The following is a 17,611-nucleotide window of genomic DNA, read 5'->3' on the forward strand; positions in this document are numbered from 1 at the left end:
TTGGTGAGCAATCAGTGTGCTTCAGCGGCACTTTTTTTTTAAATTAAAGAAGTAAAGCCAAACTTCCCGTATATGACGCTTTGTTGAAATAAAATTCGACATTTTTGAAGCAAACAAAAACTTTGTTGTTTACACTGCAATGTTTAATAACTAAGTGAGAATAAATGACAGATATGTACCTTTCAAAATGACATTTAAGTTATTAAAAACCAAAACCGCATTTTGAGTCATACACCCAATATAACTGTCACTCCTGTCTCAAATGGTTACATAGTGTATTTGAGATGACAAGCTACCGGAACTCCTCTTTTGCTTATTAATTCATATCGCTCATTTGCTGCAACAACGTCATAATTCAAAAAAAGTCGTTTCAAGAAATAAAACCTGATTTAAATAGTAAATACTAATATCTTTCTAATCTGTATTTAACCCAATTTTTTACTTGTCAAATATACGAGAAAACATGGATTTTCATTTTGACGTTTACAACAAAAAAACCCTCTCATACAAAAAATAATTGAATTTTTTTAAAACTAATAAAACTATATGAAAGACTAAAGAACGGCACATATTTTGTATTACTCAGTTTAAAACTCCCGGATTTTGAGTTATGACGTTGTTGCAGCAAATGAGAGATCATTACTTATATTTTTTCTGGATACAATACCAAAATAGTTGAATATTTATGCGAAATATACTGTAATTTGAAGGTGTCGAATTATAGAGTAAATCCCCTGCTTCATGATTTCAATAAACACTAATTCTTCGCTGGAAAATATTTTAAATATTTCAGAGTACTTAGAACTAATTTGTGCAAAATTTTATGTGGATTACCGCATTCAATATATTTATGAATGCTCAAACAGTATTGGGGCTAGGTGAAATCAAGGAACGATATTGCCCATTTTCAATACCTTATTATCAGCTTTATCAGCAGAGAGTATTTGTGAACAAAAGGGCCCAAAAATGGAGCCAGCTAGCTCCTTTCGTTTGTGCCCTTTCGTGTTTTCAACATACAGACAGACGGAAGGACATAGCCAGATGGTCTTTGAGTCCTTTGAGAATATATAAAATACAAACGGAATAACAAAATCAATATAGCTCCCATCTTTTTTGATGGTGGGTATAAGTTTCATTGCAATAGAACTCACATTACCCACCAAATATAATGAAATTTGGTCAATAATTAAGGTTAATTTTCTCCGTAATTAACTTTTTGCTTAAATCCAACTAATATCAACTGAAACAAAACATTGAATTATACGTAATGAAATCTAATATCTAATATTTATAATGTACATAGTTAAACAACTAACAAAAAACTAATATTGATTAAGGTGGGGTTCCTCCTAATTTTTTGACAGTGTTGTCATAATTTTGATGCTAAAAAATGTAATAAAATATTGATTTAAAATCTTTTTTAAAAAATAGAGATTAACAAATACAGTTTTAATAAATGTTTTCTAAATAAAATCTTTTATTTTCTTTTAAAAATTTAGATTTTTCTAATATTTTTTAAAATTTTTTCATTATTTTAACTTTGTTTCTGCCTTTTTTCGCTCAAGAGTTTGGGGTTAAGGGTGGTTTTGTTGGATCCTTTTGTTACTATGACTCATGCAACAAATTTTGGAATTTCATATGGTTGTTATTGTTTTTCTTATGTGCTTCTTCTTTAGGAAAAAAAAATTCGTATTGGATTTTGTGTGGATTTTATGTGCGCACTGGAAATGAAACTGTTTTTCGTTCACAGTTTAGTTTGAAATTTATTATGTGGATTATATGCTCCTGTCTACTAATAAAATTGTTGTGATTTATTTTCTTTATGTATTTATAAATACAAAAAAATCGTGTAAAAGTAATAAATTCGTTATATTATGACTACTTAAGCTTGTTTTTATAACAAAAAATAAGGGGTAGTTTTTCTTTTTTTTTCGCTAAATATAAAGTAATAATAACACAAAGACAATTACTGGAATTTATTAAAGAATAAATTTCTTTGTATACGAAAATTTCCATTTCCAATTATTGTTGGGTTATTTGAAAGCAAAATTTACTGCGTTCAAAGTAATTTATGAGGTAACTATAAATACTTACGAGTAGGTACTTGTATAAATGAAATATTTAAAAGGATTTATTGTAAATTGTTAGAAATTGAAAAGTATTTTAGTTTGATTTGGGAACAAAGAAAATGTATACACTTTTATACAGATTATATTTATTACTGAGATTATTTTTATTTTTCATTTTTAAATAATATGTATTACTAAATTTAAAGAAGAATTAATTTAATCGATTAATGTTAATAGTTTTGCAGTGAATTTTAGACTAATAATGCTTAAATGTCTTTCGAATTTACTGAAAATATATGACTGAAAATATAATCGACTAAAAGATTCGAGTCACATTAAAAATTAGAGTTTTGTAAGAATTTTATTAATTGCAATTATATTAAGAATAACAAATCTGCTATTCTATTGAATCTTCTTATATTTTTTGGAGCGATTAATCGTTTAAATTCTTCGAATAATTAAAAAATTTGGGAATTATTTTAGAAAAATAAATATTTTTATGATTTATAAACGATTTTAAGTCATTTTGAATTAATTTTTCGTTTAATTGATAATTTACTCGTTACTTTTATTCGATTATTCGTTAAAATTAATCGAATAATTTTTAAAATTTTATATTTTTAAACTCAATTATAATACTCAGGCATAATATATAATATAATATAATACTTTGATTATTCATTTATTTCCTCGTAACTTTTAATCGATTAATCGTTTAAGTTAAACGGTTAATTTCCAAGATGTTTAAATAGTTTTTAACAGTTTTATCTATGAATAAAAAATTCAATTTTATATTGAATTTATTTAAAATATTTGTACGATTAATCGTTTAATTTCTTCGAATAATTTTGAAAATTTGGGAATTATTTCAGAAAAATAAATATTTATATGATTTATAAACGATTTTAAGCCATTTTGAATTAATTTTTCGATTAAACGATATTTTACTCGTTACTTTTATTCGATAATTCATTGAAGTTAATCGAATAATTTTTAAAATTTGACATTTTCCAATATTTTAAAACTTATTTTTACTCGGGGATAATAATAAGGATTTTTTTGATTATTCGTTTATTTACTCGTAACTTTTAATCGATTAATAGTTTAAGTTATCCGAATAATTTCCAAAATTGGAAATGTTTAAATAGTTTTTAACTCAATTTTTTTTCTATAAATTAAAAAATTGCTATTTTATTGAATTTACTTAAAATATGTGTACGAATAATCGTTAAAATTATTCGAATAATATAAAAAAATTGGAAATTACTTGTAAAATTTATATTTATATAACTCATAGGGGATTTTAAGCCATATTTAATTAATTTTTCGATTAATCAATAATTTATTCGTTTCTTTTATTCGATTATTCGTTAAAGTTAATAAAATAATTTTTAAAATTTTACATTTTTAAATATTTTAAACTCAATTTTACTCAGGCATAACAACATGTTTTTTTTTTGGATTATTCATTTATTTCCTCGTTACTTTTAATCGATTAATCGTTTAAGTTAAACGAATAATTTTAAAAATTTTAAATGTTTAAATAGTTTTTAATGCAGTTTTTTTCTATGAATAATAAATGCTATTTTATATTGAATTTAATTAAAATATGCGTAAGATTAATCGTTAAAATTATTCGAATAATTTAAAAAAAATTTTAAATTATCTGTAAATTTATGTTTATATAACTCACAGGGGATTTTAAGCAATTTTGAATTAATTTTTCTATTAATTTTACTTTCATTTCATTATTCGTCAAAGTTAACGAATAATATTAAAGATTTGTCTCGCATTATTCTACAAAAAAATATTAAAATTTTACTGTTTAATTTCGTGTACTATATGAATACGTGTTTCCTTTGACATATTTATAATAATTTTTAAAATTTTACATTTTCAAAGATTTTTAAACTCAATTTTACTCAGAGATAATAATAAGGATTTTTTAGATATTCGTTTTTTTACTCCAAAATTTTAATCGATTAATTATTTAGGTTAAACGATTAATTTCCAAAATTTTAAATGTTTAAATAGATTTTTAACGCAGTTTTTTTCTATGAATAAAAAAATGGTATTTTATATTGAATTTACTTAAAATATGTGTACGATTAATCGTTAAAATTATTCGAATAATTTAAAAAATTTAGAAATTAATTCAGAAAAATTAATATTTATGATTTATAACTGATTTTAAGCCATTTTGAATTAATTTTTCAATAATTTACATGTTATTTTGACATTTTCAAATATTTTTATACTCAATTTTACTCAGGAATAATAATATGGACATTTTTTGATTAATCGAATATTTACTTATTTTTTACTTTTATTCGATTAATCGTTTAAGTTAGAAGAATAATTTTAAAAATTTCTAATTTTTAAATATTTTTGAAGTATTTTTCATTTTCTGCAAAATTTTTCTAAAAGTTTTGTTTCGAATAATCGTTTAAATTATTCGAATAATTTTTAAGATTTTAAATTTTTTTAAAGAAATTAATATTTGAATGAATTGTAAGTTGTTTTAAAGATCTTACAATATATTTTTATTCGATTAATCGAAATTTTCCCTTAACTTTTAATCGATTAATTGTTTAAATTAACCGAATAATTTTTAAAATACGGCATTTCCAAATATTTTTCAAACACAGTTTGATCTAATAATAAATGTTCTTTTTTATTGAATTTTCTCAAAATATTTGCACGATTAATCGTTAAATTTATTCGAATAATTTTTAAAATTTGGAAATTATATCAACAAAATTTAAAACAAATTATGAATGTTGCTATATAATTTACTATATATAATTTATTTTTATTCGATTAATGGATAATTTACTTCAAATTTTTATTCGATTAATAGTTTGAGTTAACCGAATAATTTTTATAATTTGTAATTTTTTTAATCTTTTTAATATAGTTTAATAAATCTATTCTATTTTCTATTTTTATTGAATTTACTTACAATATTTGTCCGATTATTCGTTTTAATTATTCGAATAATTTTTAAAAATTGTAAATTGTAAAAAAAAAATTAAATTTACTATATATTTTTATTCGATTAATTGATAATTTACTTAAAACTTTTATTCGATTAATAGTTAGAGTTAACCGAATAATTTTTATAAAATGCAATTTTTTAATCAAACACAGTTTTATCTAAGAATAATAAATGTTACATTTTTATTGAATTTATTTACAATATTTGTACGATTAATCGTTTAAATTATTCGAATAATTTTTAAAATTTGAAATTTTTTAATCTTTTTGAACACAGTTTTATTTAAGAATAATAATTGTAATTTTTTAGTGAAATTACTTATAATATTTTTACGATTAATCGTTTAAATTATTCGAATAATTTTTAAAATTTCAAAATTATTTAAAAAAATATATATTTATATTATTCATGGCCATTCTAAGCCATTTTTAATTAATTTTTTCGATTAATCGTTACTTTTATTCGCTTAATCGTTAAATAAAAGTTAAGCGAATAATTTTTCGATATTTTAAAATATTGCTTAAGTAAATTTTTCTCAGGAATAATATAAAATTTTTCCCTTAAATTTATTTAAAATATTTCTCAATCGAACCACTATTAATTAAATTATTCGAATAATTTTTTTAAAATTTGGAAATTATTTAAATTAATTTATTTTTATATGATTCATAAACGATTCCTGGTAATTTAATATTTATGTATATATTTTTATTCGATTAAACTGTGATTTATTCGAGACTATTATTCGCTTAATTCTTAGATATTCTATATTTCTCCTATATTTCGTACTCAAATTTCTCCGTTTAATCGAATAAAATATTCGAGTGTCTATTAAAGAGACATATTCATGTAATATGTATATATGTTTTTTAACTGATTCAGAAAAGCTTTTCAAATTTAGTGCGCAGTCGAATTTAATAAAAACTGATTTCAGATCTCAAATAGTTGAAGTAGGTCAGATCTTATCTAGACCAGGGAAAGGCAACCTATACTATTGCATTTTACGATTGTATAAGTTATACACTCTCTCCGCTCTCACCACGAATCGGTGTTGCCAGTAAACTTTCGTCTCTTTTCCCCAATTAAAAATGTAAAATCTCATATTGTTCATCATACATCTTTAAAAGTTGGGACATTTTTTTTCACTGGCTACGCTGATTCTTAAATTGTGCGATAAAAAAACGATACACAATCTGCTTGTTTGAGTTCTCAAGCTAGACTGATTAAAAGTTGTTTATTTCTCTACAATGCGTGTGCACACGTATGTAAGAGAAGAGTAAATGAAAAACGCGGCGCCCATGTTTTGCCTTTCCCTGATCTAGACCAACTTTACATTATAAATTAAATTAATCTCTTTGTATTCCTATACTAAAAATTATTCTCCTTCTATTTCTTTACAGGTCCATATTTTTCCAAGTAATTTAGGCCAAATTTTTTTGGCCCACTCACCGCCAACATGTCGTCCGTTAAAGTGGCGGTTCGAGTGCGACCCTTTAACTCAAGGGAAATCAGTCGAGAGTCAAAATGTATTATAGAAATGTTCGATGGCACCACCACCGGTAAGTGCTTAGTCATAGATATTTTAAGATAATTTTGAAACGAATACATAATTGATATTTTTACAGCCATAACAAATCCAAAAGTACCACCCAATTCCAGTGAATCCATTAAACGTTTCAATTTTGATTATTCCTATTGGTCACATGATGTAAGTTTGAATTTACACATAAAGCAATATTGTTTATTTATGATTAATTTTGATATTCTAGCCCAAAGATCCAGACTTTTCCACACAGTGCATGGTGTACAAAGACATTGGCGAGGAGATGTTACAGCATTCCTTTGATGGCTACAATGTGTGTATATTTGCTTATGGGCAAACGGGTGCTGGTAAATCTTATACCATGATGGGTAAACAGGAAGAACATCAAGAGGGTATTATACCCATGATTTGCAAAGATCTCTTCAAACGTATTAGCTCCACAGAATCGGAAGAATTGAAATATTCGGTATGTTTACAGATTTATTATAATATTGAAGGATTTATTTATATTTGTTAATTGTGTATTGCAGGTCGAAGTCTCTTATATGGAAATCTATTGCGAACGTGTACGTGATTTATTAAATCCCAAAAATAAGGGTAATTTACGTGTACGTGAACATCCCTTGTTGGGTCCCTATGTAGAGGATCTTTCCAAATTGGCCGTTACTAGCTATGAAGATATCCACGATCTCATAGATGAGGGTAATAAGGCCCGTACTGTGGCTGCTACTAACATGAACGAGACCAGTTCTCGTTCTCATGCTGTCTTCACTATATTCTTTACCCAAAGACGTCACGACACCATGACCGATTTGATTACAGAGAAAGTTTCCAAAATCAGTTTGGTCGATTTGGCCGGTTCGGAAAGAGCCGATTCGACTGGTGCCAAGGGTACACGTCTCAAGGAGGGTGCTAACATTAATAAATCTCTAACAACCTTGGGCAAAGTTATTTCTGCTCTAGCTGAAATTGTAAGTTTCCTAGTCAAGTTTTAATACTCCTTTACAAACTAGTACTGTTTTATGTGAATTGAATGAAATGTTTTGTGTAGAAATGTGTTTATGTTAAACAATATTTTTCATTTATGATTTCTATATAATTCTGTTTGTTCTTTTTACCCAACAGTTAGTGTTAACACTAAATTATCATTATTAACTAGTTGTCACTTAACATTATTAGTTTCTTTATTTTTTTGGTTGTTTGTTTGTTTCGATGTATTTTTATTTTAATTTTGAAATTGGTTTAACAATTTCTGTTTTGCAAAAAATCTATATTTTTAAAAAAGCGAATTTTTAACACTACAACAATTTTTCTAAAAATCCCAAAAATTTCACTTTATTTTCTTTCATCGATAATTTGTGGTCTTATTTTTGAAAACGTTTAATGTGTGTGTGTATATAATAATAACAGTCTGTAAGTATGAAAGTTAATCGAATTTTGAAAATAATAATGAATTATTTAAAAAAGAAGAAAAACAAAAAAAAAAAAAAAAGAAAACGTTAATTTTGAAAAAATATTTTTTTTAAAAAAGTTTTAAAATTTTTTTTTAAATTCCATCATAATTCATCCAATATCATTTTATGCATGTTGACGAGATACACAAATACACGAGTGACTTTGACTTGATGACATTTAAAACTATTTCAGAATTTAAACATAAAGTAGGTGATCCTGTTGGTGGATATTCAAAATATTGGTATATGACTTAAAAATGCGATATTTTTTCAAACGTTTAGCTTTTATTTTGAAACATTTGTACAACATAAATTTACTCAAAGCATTGGCCATTGTTAGATATGACCTTTTCGCATCTTTCTGGCAACATATGGATTCCGATCCAAAGGAAATGTTCATCTTTTGAGACCAAGAATCTAATCTGTTCTAAGGTAATTCGTAACCCAGATAGAACGTTCTGCATTGGGAGTCCCAACCACTTCATTCTAAATACTTTTTAACAGATATTGCAACAAACGAATCAGTTGCGTTCGCTACAGGTTCCCTGTGATTGTCTGGTCAGATTTCAGCAGCTCATAATAGATATGACCCTTTTGCTCCCCCAAATACAGATCATTACCTTGGTGTCGATTTGACTGGTAGGCCGGGCTTTACGTACGTTCTCTTACGCTTCGGGTTATCGTAATGAATCTATTTTTCATCGCTAGTAATGATTCAGTTCAAAAATTATTTTCTTTCAGAGTTTCAGACATGCAAAATCGTATTTCAAGGTCTGTCGGCTTTATGGTACCCAATTTCCCTGCTTTTGGATGAATCCTGCTGCTTGCAAACGTTTTGAAATTGCTGATTGTGTAGCTCCAAATGATTTTGAAAGCTCTTGGTGAGTTTGACAACATGGTTCATGGAGTAATGCCTCCAATTCGCGGTCTTCAAACTTTTTTGGCTGGCCTATGCGATCTTTGTCTTCCATGTCAAAATGACAATTTCTCAACCGAACCGAATGAATAGGTCAGAATAATGAAAGTCTGTTGTAAGAAAACACTACGTCTTCTTTATACATGACATCAGAGATAAATATGCTCCAATAAAGCTGCAACTATTCCGGATTGAGATATGTGCAGATAAACGGCATTTTTTGTGACGCAATCAATTAATCAGTTAAAGGATACCACATAAATGTTCAGCTTTAAGGTTATCCACTTCTCATAATAGATTGTTTTTCCTAAAGACTTCAGTGGCAAATATGCTGAAATTTTAAAGAAATCCCGTTTTACAGTTCTGTATAGTATGACTGAACCGATTATGACCCCAAAAATCTGCAACTCTTCCGGATTCATATAAAGGTTCTTTTATCAAGCGCTTAATCTCTTTAAATTTAAATAAAACAAAATGTGCGTGAGATATCATCAAAATGTTTTATTTGTTTGAAAGGCTTATCGATGTCATTATGTATGGAATATAACATCGTGCCAATATCCGGCGTGGGTTCGCTTTGTGGCGCGCATCCGAAATGTTCAATTTTCAATGAGTCTGACGCATAAATCAAGCTGAATTTGGGCGATGTCATGGATAATGTAGGCTTTGAGGGCCGCTGTGGTTTGTGGCTTATTCGCATAGATCGGTGACTTAATAAATCCCCATAAGAAAAAATCGAATGATCTCGTTCAGTTCACATCACCTCCACGTGAGATGATCATGCGCTCTAATCGCTCGTGCAGAATGTCCAATGTGGCACGTAGAGCCGTCTTGTTGAAACCACATATCGTTCGTGTCCATATCATCCAATTCAGGGCAAAATAAATTGGTAATCATCCAGCTACAGTGACTTTTTCGGGATGCATTGTACGCTCTTGGAACTCATGAGGATTGGCATTGTCGCAAATTCGAAAATTTTAATTGTTGACGGACCCATTCATCCAGAAATGGGCCTCATCGCTGAAGATGATTTTTTGAAAGAAAATTAGGGTCAGTTTCCAACTGCTCCAGGAACCATTTAGCGAACACACACGTCGTTGACTATGCACGCCAAATCGAGTTCGAAAGTTCCTATTAGAAAAGCCTAATTGGATCGCAACATACTCATATTAGATTTGAATGGTGTTCTTAGAGACTCCATCGAATCCTGGGTTGAAGGATACCTCATTCGTGTTTTGAGATCATTCACTGTCCATCCCCGATGACTTCAGAGACAAATTTCCTGAAAGTAATACAAATCTCATGTTACAGAACCCACTATGAGCCAATAAAGCTGCCACTCTTCCTGTAATTGATACGTGCAGGTTCCATTGGATTGCAGCAACTTTGAACGCTACTCTTAGAGACTCTATCAATTCGTCTGTAGAAGCATAACACATAAATGTCAAGCTTTGAGCTGCCAGAATAGCAAGCTTAATGCCTACTGGTCTTACATGGAACGTTCCATATATACTTAATTTCCCAGTTAATCCATCTTCACTTCGCCCACTCAATTCATAAACTAATTCTGCAGAAGTACGCTGCAACTCTTGTTTGGACAGGTATCACATTTATCAACTGTTCCGTACTGAATTATGAAATGGAGTGTTTGGAAAGTTTTGTCCAACCAGGCATTATTTTTCCTAGTGATTTCAGATACAAATATCTAGAAGTTCAAGGTTTTGATTTATGTCAGACCGAGATAATCTGCGCTCGACTGCTATTAAGTCTTCGTCTAACACGTTGCCAATAGGCTACTGTGTTGACAAATTTAAATCCAACATCGGCTCTAGCATTCGAACCTAGGGAAAGAACATAAATCCAACATCTGTGTAGAAACACAAGCTTGCGTATTCAATTTCTCAAAAAAAAATACATATTGAAATCATCATCACTCTAACTGAGAGAGAGAGAGATAGAGTGAAAAATTAGAGCCTTTTCTAAATCGTTGATTCCAGCTTCTATATTCTGAATAACCAAACAAATTAACCAATCAATGAATGACTGATACAGCTTCGAATAATTTTCCAAGTAACAAATTGACAACCTTCCACGCAAAGTTAAATTACAGAAACCATGAACGTTACCTCGTCGACATCAGATTTCGTCACTCAGTTGGAAAATAACATAAATCCAACACATCTATAGAATCACATGGTTGTGGATTCCGCTTCTCAGAGAAAATTCTAATTAAATGAAGCTGAGCAAATGTTATTGTCATTTGCATATTGAAATCATTTTCACTCTAACTGAGAGGAGAGTGTAAATATTAGATCTTTTGCTAAATCGTCAATTCTAGCTTCTATATTCTGAATAACCAAACACATTAACTAAACAATGAAATACTGAAACAGCTTCAAAGAATTTTCCAAGTAACAAACTGACAACTTTCCACGCAAAGTTAAATTACAGAGACCATGAACGTTACCTCGTCGCCATCAAATGCCGACTCTCGGTTGGTTCTTTGCAACTTTAGATCTAAAACTCAAACTAAGGGATGCAAATGTTCGAATATACTTATCTTCTGCATTTTAAATGCTACCGTATGTAATTCATCAAATGACATTCCAAAATTCTCGCGAAATGTTGTTTGAAAACTTAAAACCTTTTTAGATTATGAACTCGAACTTTGGGAAAAACAACAGAGGATTTGGCTGAAGCTTCAGCACTCTGAATTACTTCAATTTAATGATCTTATTGTTAAATCGTGACTTTCTGTGGTTGCTTCCAGTCCATAAGTCAATTGTCCCCAATGGCACATCCTACCGTGGCGAGATGGTTGTCGAGTAACTCACAAAAGCTACCATGTCGATATCCGTGCTAAACTATGTAGATGGTGACACTAGTTTAGTTCTCTGCTTCATTAGCATACAAGATGTGTTATGGTTCTCGAGTCTTGGGAAAGAACAGAGATTTGTGTCGTTGAAGAAGCAAATCATTGAATTTCCTTCTTAACAATCTAACAACTGCGAATTAATGTATTCGAAAGCTATATCATGTGAACGAAGCAGAGTTGAACACCCCTGAAATCGTCTCCATATACGACTTTTTGCGAACTCAGATGAAGAGAGATGCATTTTGTAATCTTCCTTCCAGTCAGTGATTCACACAAAACTTTTCAAGTCAAATTAAGTTGCAGAGGCCATGAATAGGTAAAGCATTCAAAGGCGGACGGTATTTCAGGTCTTGACGATACGAGTGAAATACCTCAGCAAGTTTATTATCTTATCTGTTCGGGGCCTCATTTCGGATATCATAATGGCTCGTGTGAACTCCTTGCATCCTAATATGTGAAATTGCAGCACAAATGCAGTTGACTTTTTGTCATTTTGTGTTAACTGTAAAGAGAAAAGAGAATGATAGAAGTAGAGAAAAAATAGAAAAAAAGAGAATTTTAGAAGTACAAATATTTAATATGTAGGTCGCAGAGATTGTGGGATATTTTCGTGGCGTTTAAACTTTTCTTGAACTTGTTCTATCGTAGGTTAGGTTAAATTCAGTTTGTCATAAGCTTTTGGCGATACCACTTCCTATTCATTAAGGTGTATAGCTCCTTTGTTAATACTGTGGGTTAATACTGTTGTCGCTGGTCACCATCATTAGGCAAGTGATAATTGGATCATTTTGGATCGAGCTTTTTCCAAATGAGTAATTAAAAAGGTATCTTCCTTCACAATTAAATGTTTGTCGATGGTGTTGTCTCTAATTTTACCCTTCTTAATGAAAACATTTTGAGTTTAATTGTATAATTTCTCTACAAAATCCTCTACACATCTTGGACTGTCCATAATATTTTTGGTTGTAGTAAAGCATGTTTCGTTTTCCTTTAATACTATTTAGGTAATTTAACAAAACGTTAATTTTAACGTTAATAGATAAAATAAAACGTTAAATAACGAATTTTGTTGAAACCTAATCTAACATTTTCTCTAAAACACACTCTATATTTAGTTAAAACATATGATTAACTTTTTAAATAATCTTTTCAACATAGGCTTCCAAAAATAAAAAATCGAAAAAAGCCGATTTTATACCGTATCGTGATTCGGTATTAACCTGGTTGCTACGTGAAAATTTGGGCGGTAATTCGAAAACTGCTATGATAGCAGCCATCTCACCAGCTGATATTAATTATGATGAGACTTTAAGTACTTTGAGGTAAGTTACTTTTTAATATTTTCCTATAAAATTGTTTATTAATTTGTTATATTTCTATGTAAAGATATGCCGATCGTGCTAAGGCAATTGTTTGCAAGGCTGTGGTCAATGAGGATGCCAATGCCAAACTTATACGCGAACTTAAGGAGGAAATACAAAAATTACGCGATCTTTTGAAGGCCGAGGGCATTGAAGTGCAAGAAGGTAATTTTATATTATTAGTTTGTTTTTATGAGGTTAAATTTTGAAAATTATATATTTATTTTACTTAAAAATGAGTTTCTTTAAATTGTAAAGCACTTTATTTAGAATTTATTTCAAGTACTTATTGTGTACATTTTTCCATGTGCAGTTTAAGGCAATAATTAGAACTTACTTAATTTTTCAAATATTTCATAAAATAAACATTGATTTTTTTATACTTTTTTAACAAATTAATAAGAAAATTCTTATTAATTTTTAATTGAGAATTTTAAATGATCAAATCATTCCCTAAAACCATTCCCATTAAAATAAATTCTTTGGCTTCATTCAAGGATTGTATTTGAATAGAAATATTAATAAAATGTATTCATTCTTTTGAATAGTCAAATTTTTGTTAATTCAAATCTAATCTAAATTGAATGAAATTATTTTTTTCTTCGATCCTGATTCAGAAACATTGCCGGAAAATAATTTTTAAATTTTTGTATAAAAATCAGGCCATTAATTCAAGTTGTTTATGTTTTATTTCAATCATTTTCAAAATCAATAGAAAAATATTGTCAAAAGCCATTTTGTAATAGATTTGTAATGAAGAAAACTTGAAGCATTCAATACATTTTATTAAGTTATTTTATAATGGATTTGAATTAAAGATTGAATTCTTAGAGGAAACAAACATTTAATGTACATAAGAATTAAGCCTATGAATTAATCTGTAATGAATTCTATAATGAAATAGTTAAGAGATGAAATTTAATTTCATTTTTTTAAATAAATTTAATTTATTTCGAATTTATTTATTATAAATACTCTGTAATAATTCATCGAATACCATTGTAAAGTAATTTAGAAAAATTGGAATGCATTTTCTACCCTGCCAAGGGCGTTATCAACAATCTTTATTGTCAAGATGTATTGTAAATATTAACTACTTAACTTACCATTATTGAGAACTAGAATATGGGAAACCAAATTCATATGAATTTCTTTACATATTTTGTAAGTTTTTATTACGAAAATTAGATTAGAATTCATTCTTTTCAACCTTTGTTTGAAATATTTAGAAATAAAACAAATCCAATCAAAGTAAATTTTGAATTTTTGAATTTTTGTTAATCCAAATAAAATTAAAATATTTTTCTTCATTCAATTTGTTTTTCATCATTTACAAAATGAATTCAATTATTAATTAATTCTCCAAAGATTAAATTCTCAAAGGAATGGAATTAAGCATATGAATTAATTCGAAAATAATTCTTTATTGGAACGGTTAAGAGATAAAATTTATTTTGATTTATAATAAATTTAATTAAGAATAAATTTCTTGAAATAAATAGAATTTTGAATGCAATTACAAAGTCATGCAATTAAAACTAATTAAATTGTATTCTAAAAGCAATCACTTCCATACGTTTAAAGTTCTAAGGAATCAAGCCTATGAATTAATTCGTAATGAAATCTATAAGGGAATGGTTCTTTTGATTTTAAAAATTTACTTAAGAATTTGATGCTTTGTTTGAAAGTTGTTAACAAATTTTGATTACAAGAAAAGGGAGTATTAAATATATTCGAATCTGTTATTAAATTAATAAGAAAATTTACAATATAGTCTGCATTTTGAAGACACATTACAATTCTTATCAAGGTTCTTTCATTAAGCGATTCCTATCTTTAAATTTAAAGCAAGGAAATGAGATTCGGTGAGGTTTCGCTGGGTGGCGCGCATTTGAAATTTCAAAATTTTCATGACTCTGGCGCATAAATCAGGCTGAATTTGACCAATGTCATGGGTTATGTTGACTTTGGTTTATTCGCAAAGACCTGTGACTTAAGAAAACCCAAGAAGAATAAGTCGAACGGGGTCAAATCTGATGATTTCGTTGGCCAGTTCACATCACCTTCAAGTGAGATGAACATGCCCTCAAATCGGTCGTGCAGAATGTCCAATGTGGCATGAGCTGTGTGACACCTAGCGCCATCTTGTTGAAACCACATGTTGGTGTCCATATCTTCCAATTCAGGCCAATAGAAGTTGGGAATCATAGACCGCTCTTCATTGAAGGTAATGACCTGGCCAATATGGACCAAATTCGTCAATTTTGTTTGAAAATTAAGTTTTTAATGAAAATTAGGGTCAGTTTCCAACTGGTCCAAGGCCCATTCAGCGCACACACGTCGTTGTCTATTGTCGTTTAACTTCAACTCCTGGTCAGCTGAATTTCGGATAGACCCAAATCACAATTCAAATTTCTCCAAATTGTATCTGCGAAATGCCGAATCTTGCGAGCGACGCGAAATCGACTGCGTCGGAGTCTCCTGCACACTCTCACTCTCACTCTCTGAATATTGTAATTTTATCATTTGCATGCTGTGTCCATGTTAATAGGAAAAACAAACTGAATAAATGACAGCCAATTCGACAGATGTAGCTTCAACAATATGACAGCTATCAACTGTCAAAGTTCGGAAGTCTTTTTGGTAGACCCTTTATTTACAAATGATTGCCTTTATACCCTTCACCATGAGTGGCAAGGCTATATATAAGTTTGTAATTTCTACATTTTTTATTTGCGATCCCACAAAGTATATACATATATTCTGGATCGTTATAGATAGCGAAGTCGATATAGCCATGTCCGTCTGTATGTTGAAATCAACTTTCAGTAGCCCCCCAAATAACTTACATACATTCATACATCAATATATCGGGAATTCTTCCGAATCGGTTGCTATTTAAAATCGACAAAATCGGCCCACAAATGGCTGAGATATAAGGAAAAAACCGCGACAACCTCGATTTTTGGCCCATTTTTGATCTATATCTGGATTACTAAGTCATTAATATAGACAATATGGATATCTAATGATAGATATTTCAAAGTTCATTGCAACGACGTATATAACGCTATAGCAAGTTGGACCTATAATGGCTCAAAATCGGGAAAAATATTTTTTAACCCGAATTTTTTTCACCCAAAAAAAAAGTAAAATTAAAAAAAATTTGAATAAAAACTTAATAAAAAAATTGGAAAAAACTTTTAAAAAATTTAATAATTCTAATTTATTGAGCTAAGGTCACTTTTTATATTGAAAAACAATGTTTAATTTATTTCCGATATTTCGCTACTTCATTGAGTAGCATCTTTAGGGAAACAATATTTAACAATTAACAATATATGTATAATAAAAATTTTTGAAATATAACAATAACAAAATTTGTCAAAATGAAAATTTTAAATATTACACAAACAAAAATATTCAATTTCCTTTTCCGTTTTTATAAACTAAGTGTCTATAGTTTTGAGCTACATTATCTGTATAATTTGTTGAAGAATATATAAGATTCGGCACAGCCGAATATAGCTCTCTTACTTGTTTTAAATTAGATTTGATTGGTTATTGAGTGAAGTTTCCTGCGGTTTGTTAAACCATTTTTAGAGTAGATATGCAACCTTTATTTTGCGGTTTCCATTTCTTAGAGAAAAGTTAAATTTAACAAAATTTGTTTTAGGTTATGCTAGACGAGTGAACGATTTTTGATTTTTTTTCTAAAAATGTTCAAACTTTACAATTCATTAACAATTTATACGATAGAACTATTGGAAATTATAAAAGTTTTAATCGCTTCTTTACAAAATGCAAAAAAATGTTTGTTAAATTTCTTAAAATGTCCAATAGTTCAAAAAGGATGAATTGCTAAGTTTGATAATTTTTATAAAAAGTCAAATATTGTAATATCTGAAAATAAATTTTATTAAATTTAACTTTCCTATATGAAATGGAATCCCCCACCGAGAGGTTGCGTTTCTACTCTAATAAAAGTATAAAAAACAAACCGCAGTCAACTCACTCCACAACCATTCAAATCTTATTTAAACAAGCAGCAGAGGTATAGTCGGTTGTGCCGAATCTTATATACCCTTCACTAAAGTATTATTTGAGATAAAGACAGAAAATATTTTTTGGTGAAAAAAAATTTGGTTTGCTGAAAACCTTGTTATTAGTGGAAAATATGACTGAAAAAAAACTCTGGTTAAAAATATTTTTTCCGATTTTGACCCATTGAAGGTCCGAACTACTATGGCGTTATATACGTCGTATACAATCGGGTTAGTCGTGGTTTATGGCTTATATATCAGCCATTTGTGGACCGATTTTCCAGAATTTAAATAGCAGCCAAACCGGGACTTTAGCGGATATATTGATGTATGAATCATCTATGAAGTTATT

The 17,611-nt window shown here is 28.8% G+C and overlaps 1 protein-coding gene across 8 annotated transcripts in view; it reads left to right on the forward strand.

The window, feature by feature from the left end:
• unc-104 (kinesin family member unc-104) overlaps positions 1–17,611 on the forward strand; it is a 122,092-nt gene that overhangs the window by 73,909 nt on the left and 30,572 nt on the right. For all 8 annotated transcript variants that reach the window (XM_065511196.1, XM_065511198.1, XM_065511199.1 and 5 more), the window contains exons 2-7: positions 6,468–6,626; positions 6,693–6,775; positions 6,837–7,076; positions 7,141–7,581; positions 13,014–13,177; positions 13,242–13,381. In XM_065511196.1, coding sequence (XP_065367268.1) covers positions 6,524–6,626; positions 6,693–6,775; positions 6,837–7,076; positions 7,141–7,581; positions 13,014–13,177; positions 13,242–13,381 — 1,171 coding nt within the window. In that variant the 5' untranslated portion in view covers positions 6,468–6,523. The remainder of the gene's footprint in view (positions 1–6,467; positions 6,627–6,692; positions 6,776–6,836; positions 7,077–7,140; positions 7,582–13,013; positions 13,178–13,241; positions 13,382–17,611) is intronic.

Source organism: Calliphora vicina, chromosome 5, assembly GCF_958450345.1.
Source record: "Calliphora vicina chromosome 5, idCalVici1.1, whole genome shotgun sequence".
In the NCBI taxonomy this organism is placed as follows: Eukaryota; Metazoa; Arthropoda; class Insecta; order Diptera; family Calliphoridae; genus Calliphora; species Calliphora vicina.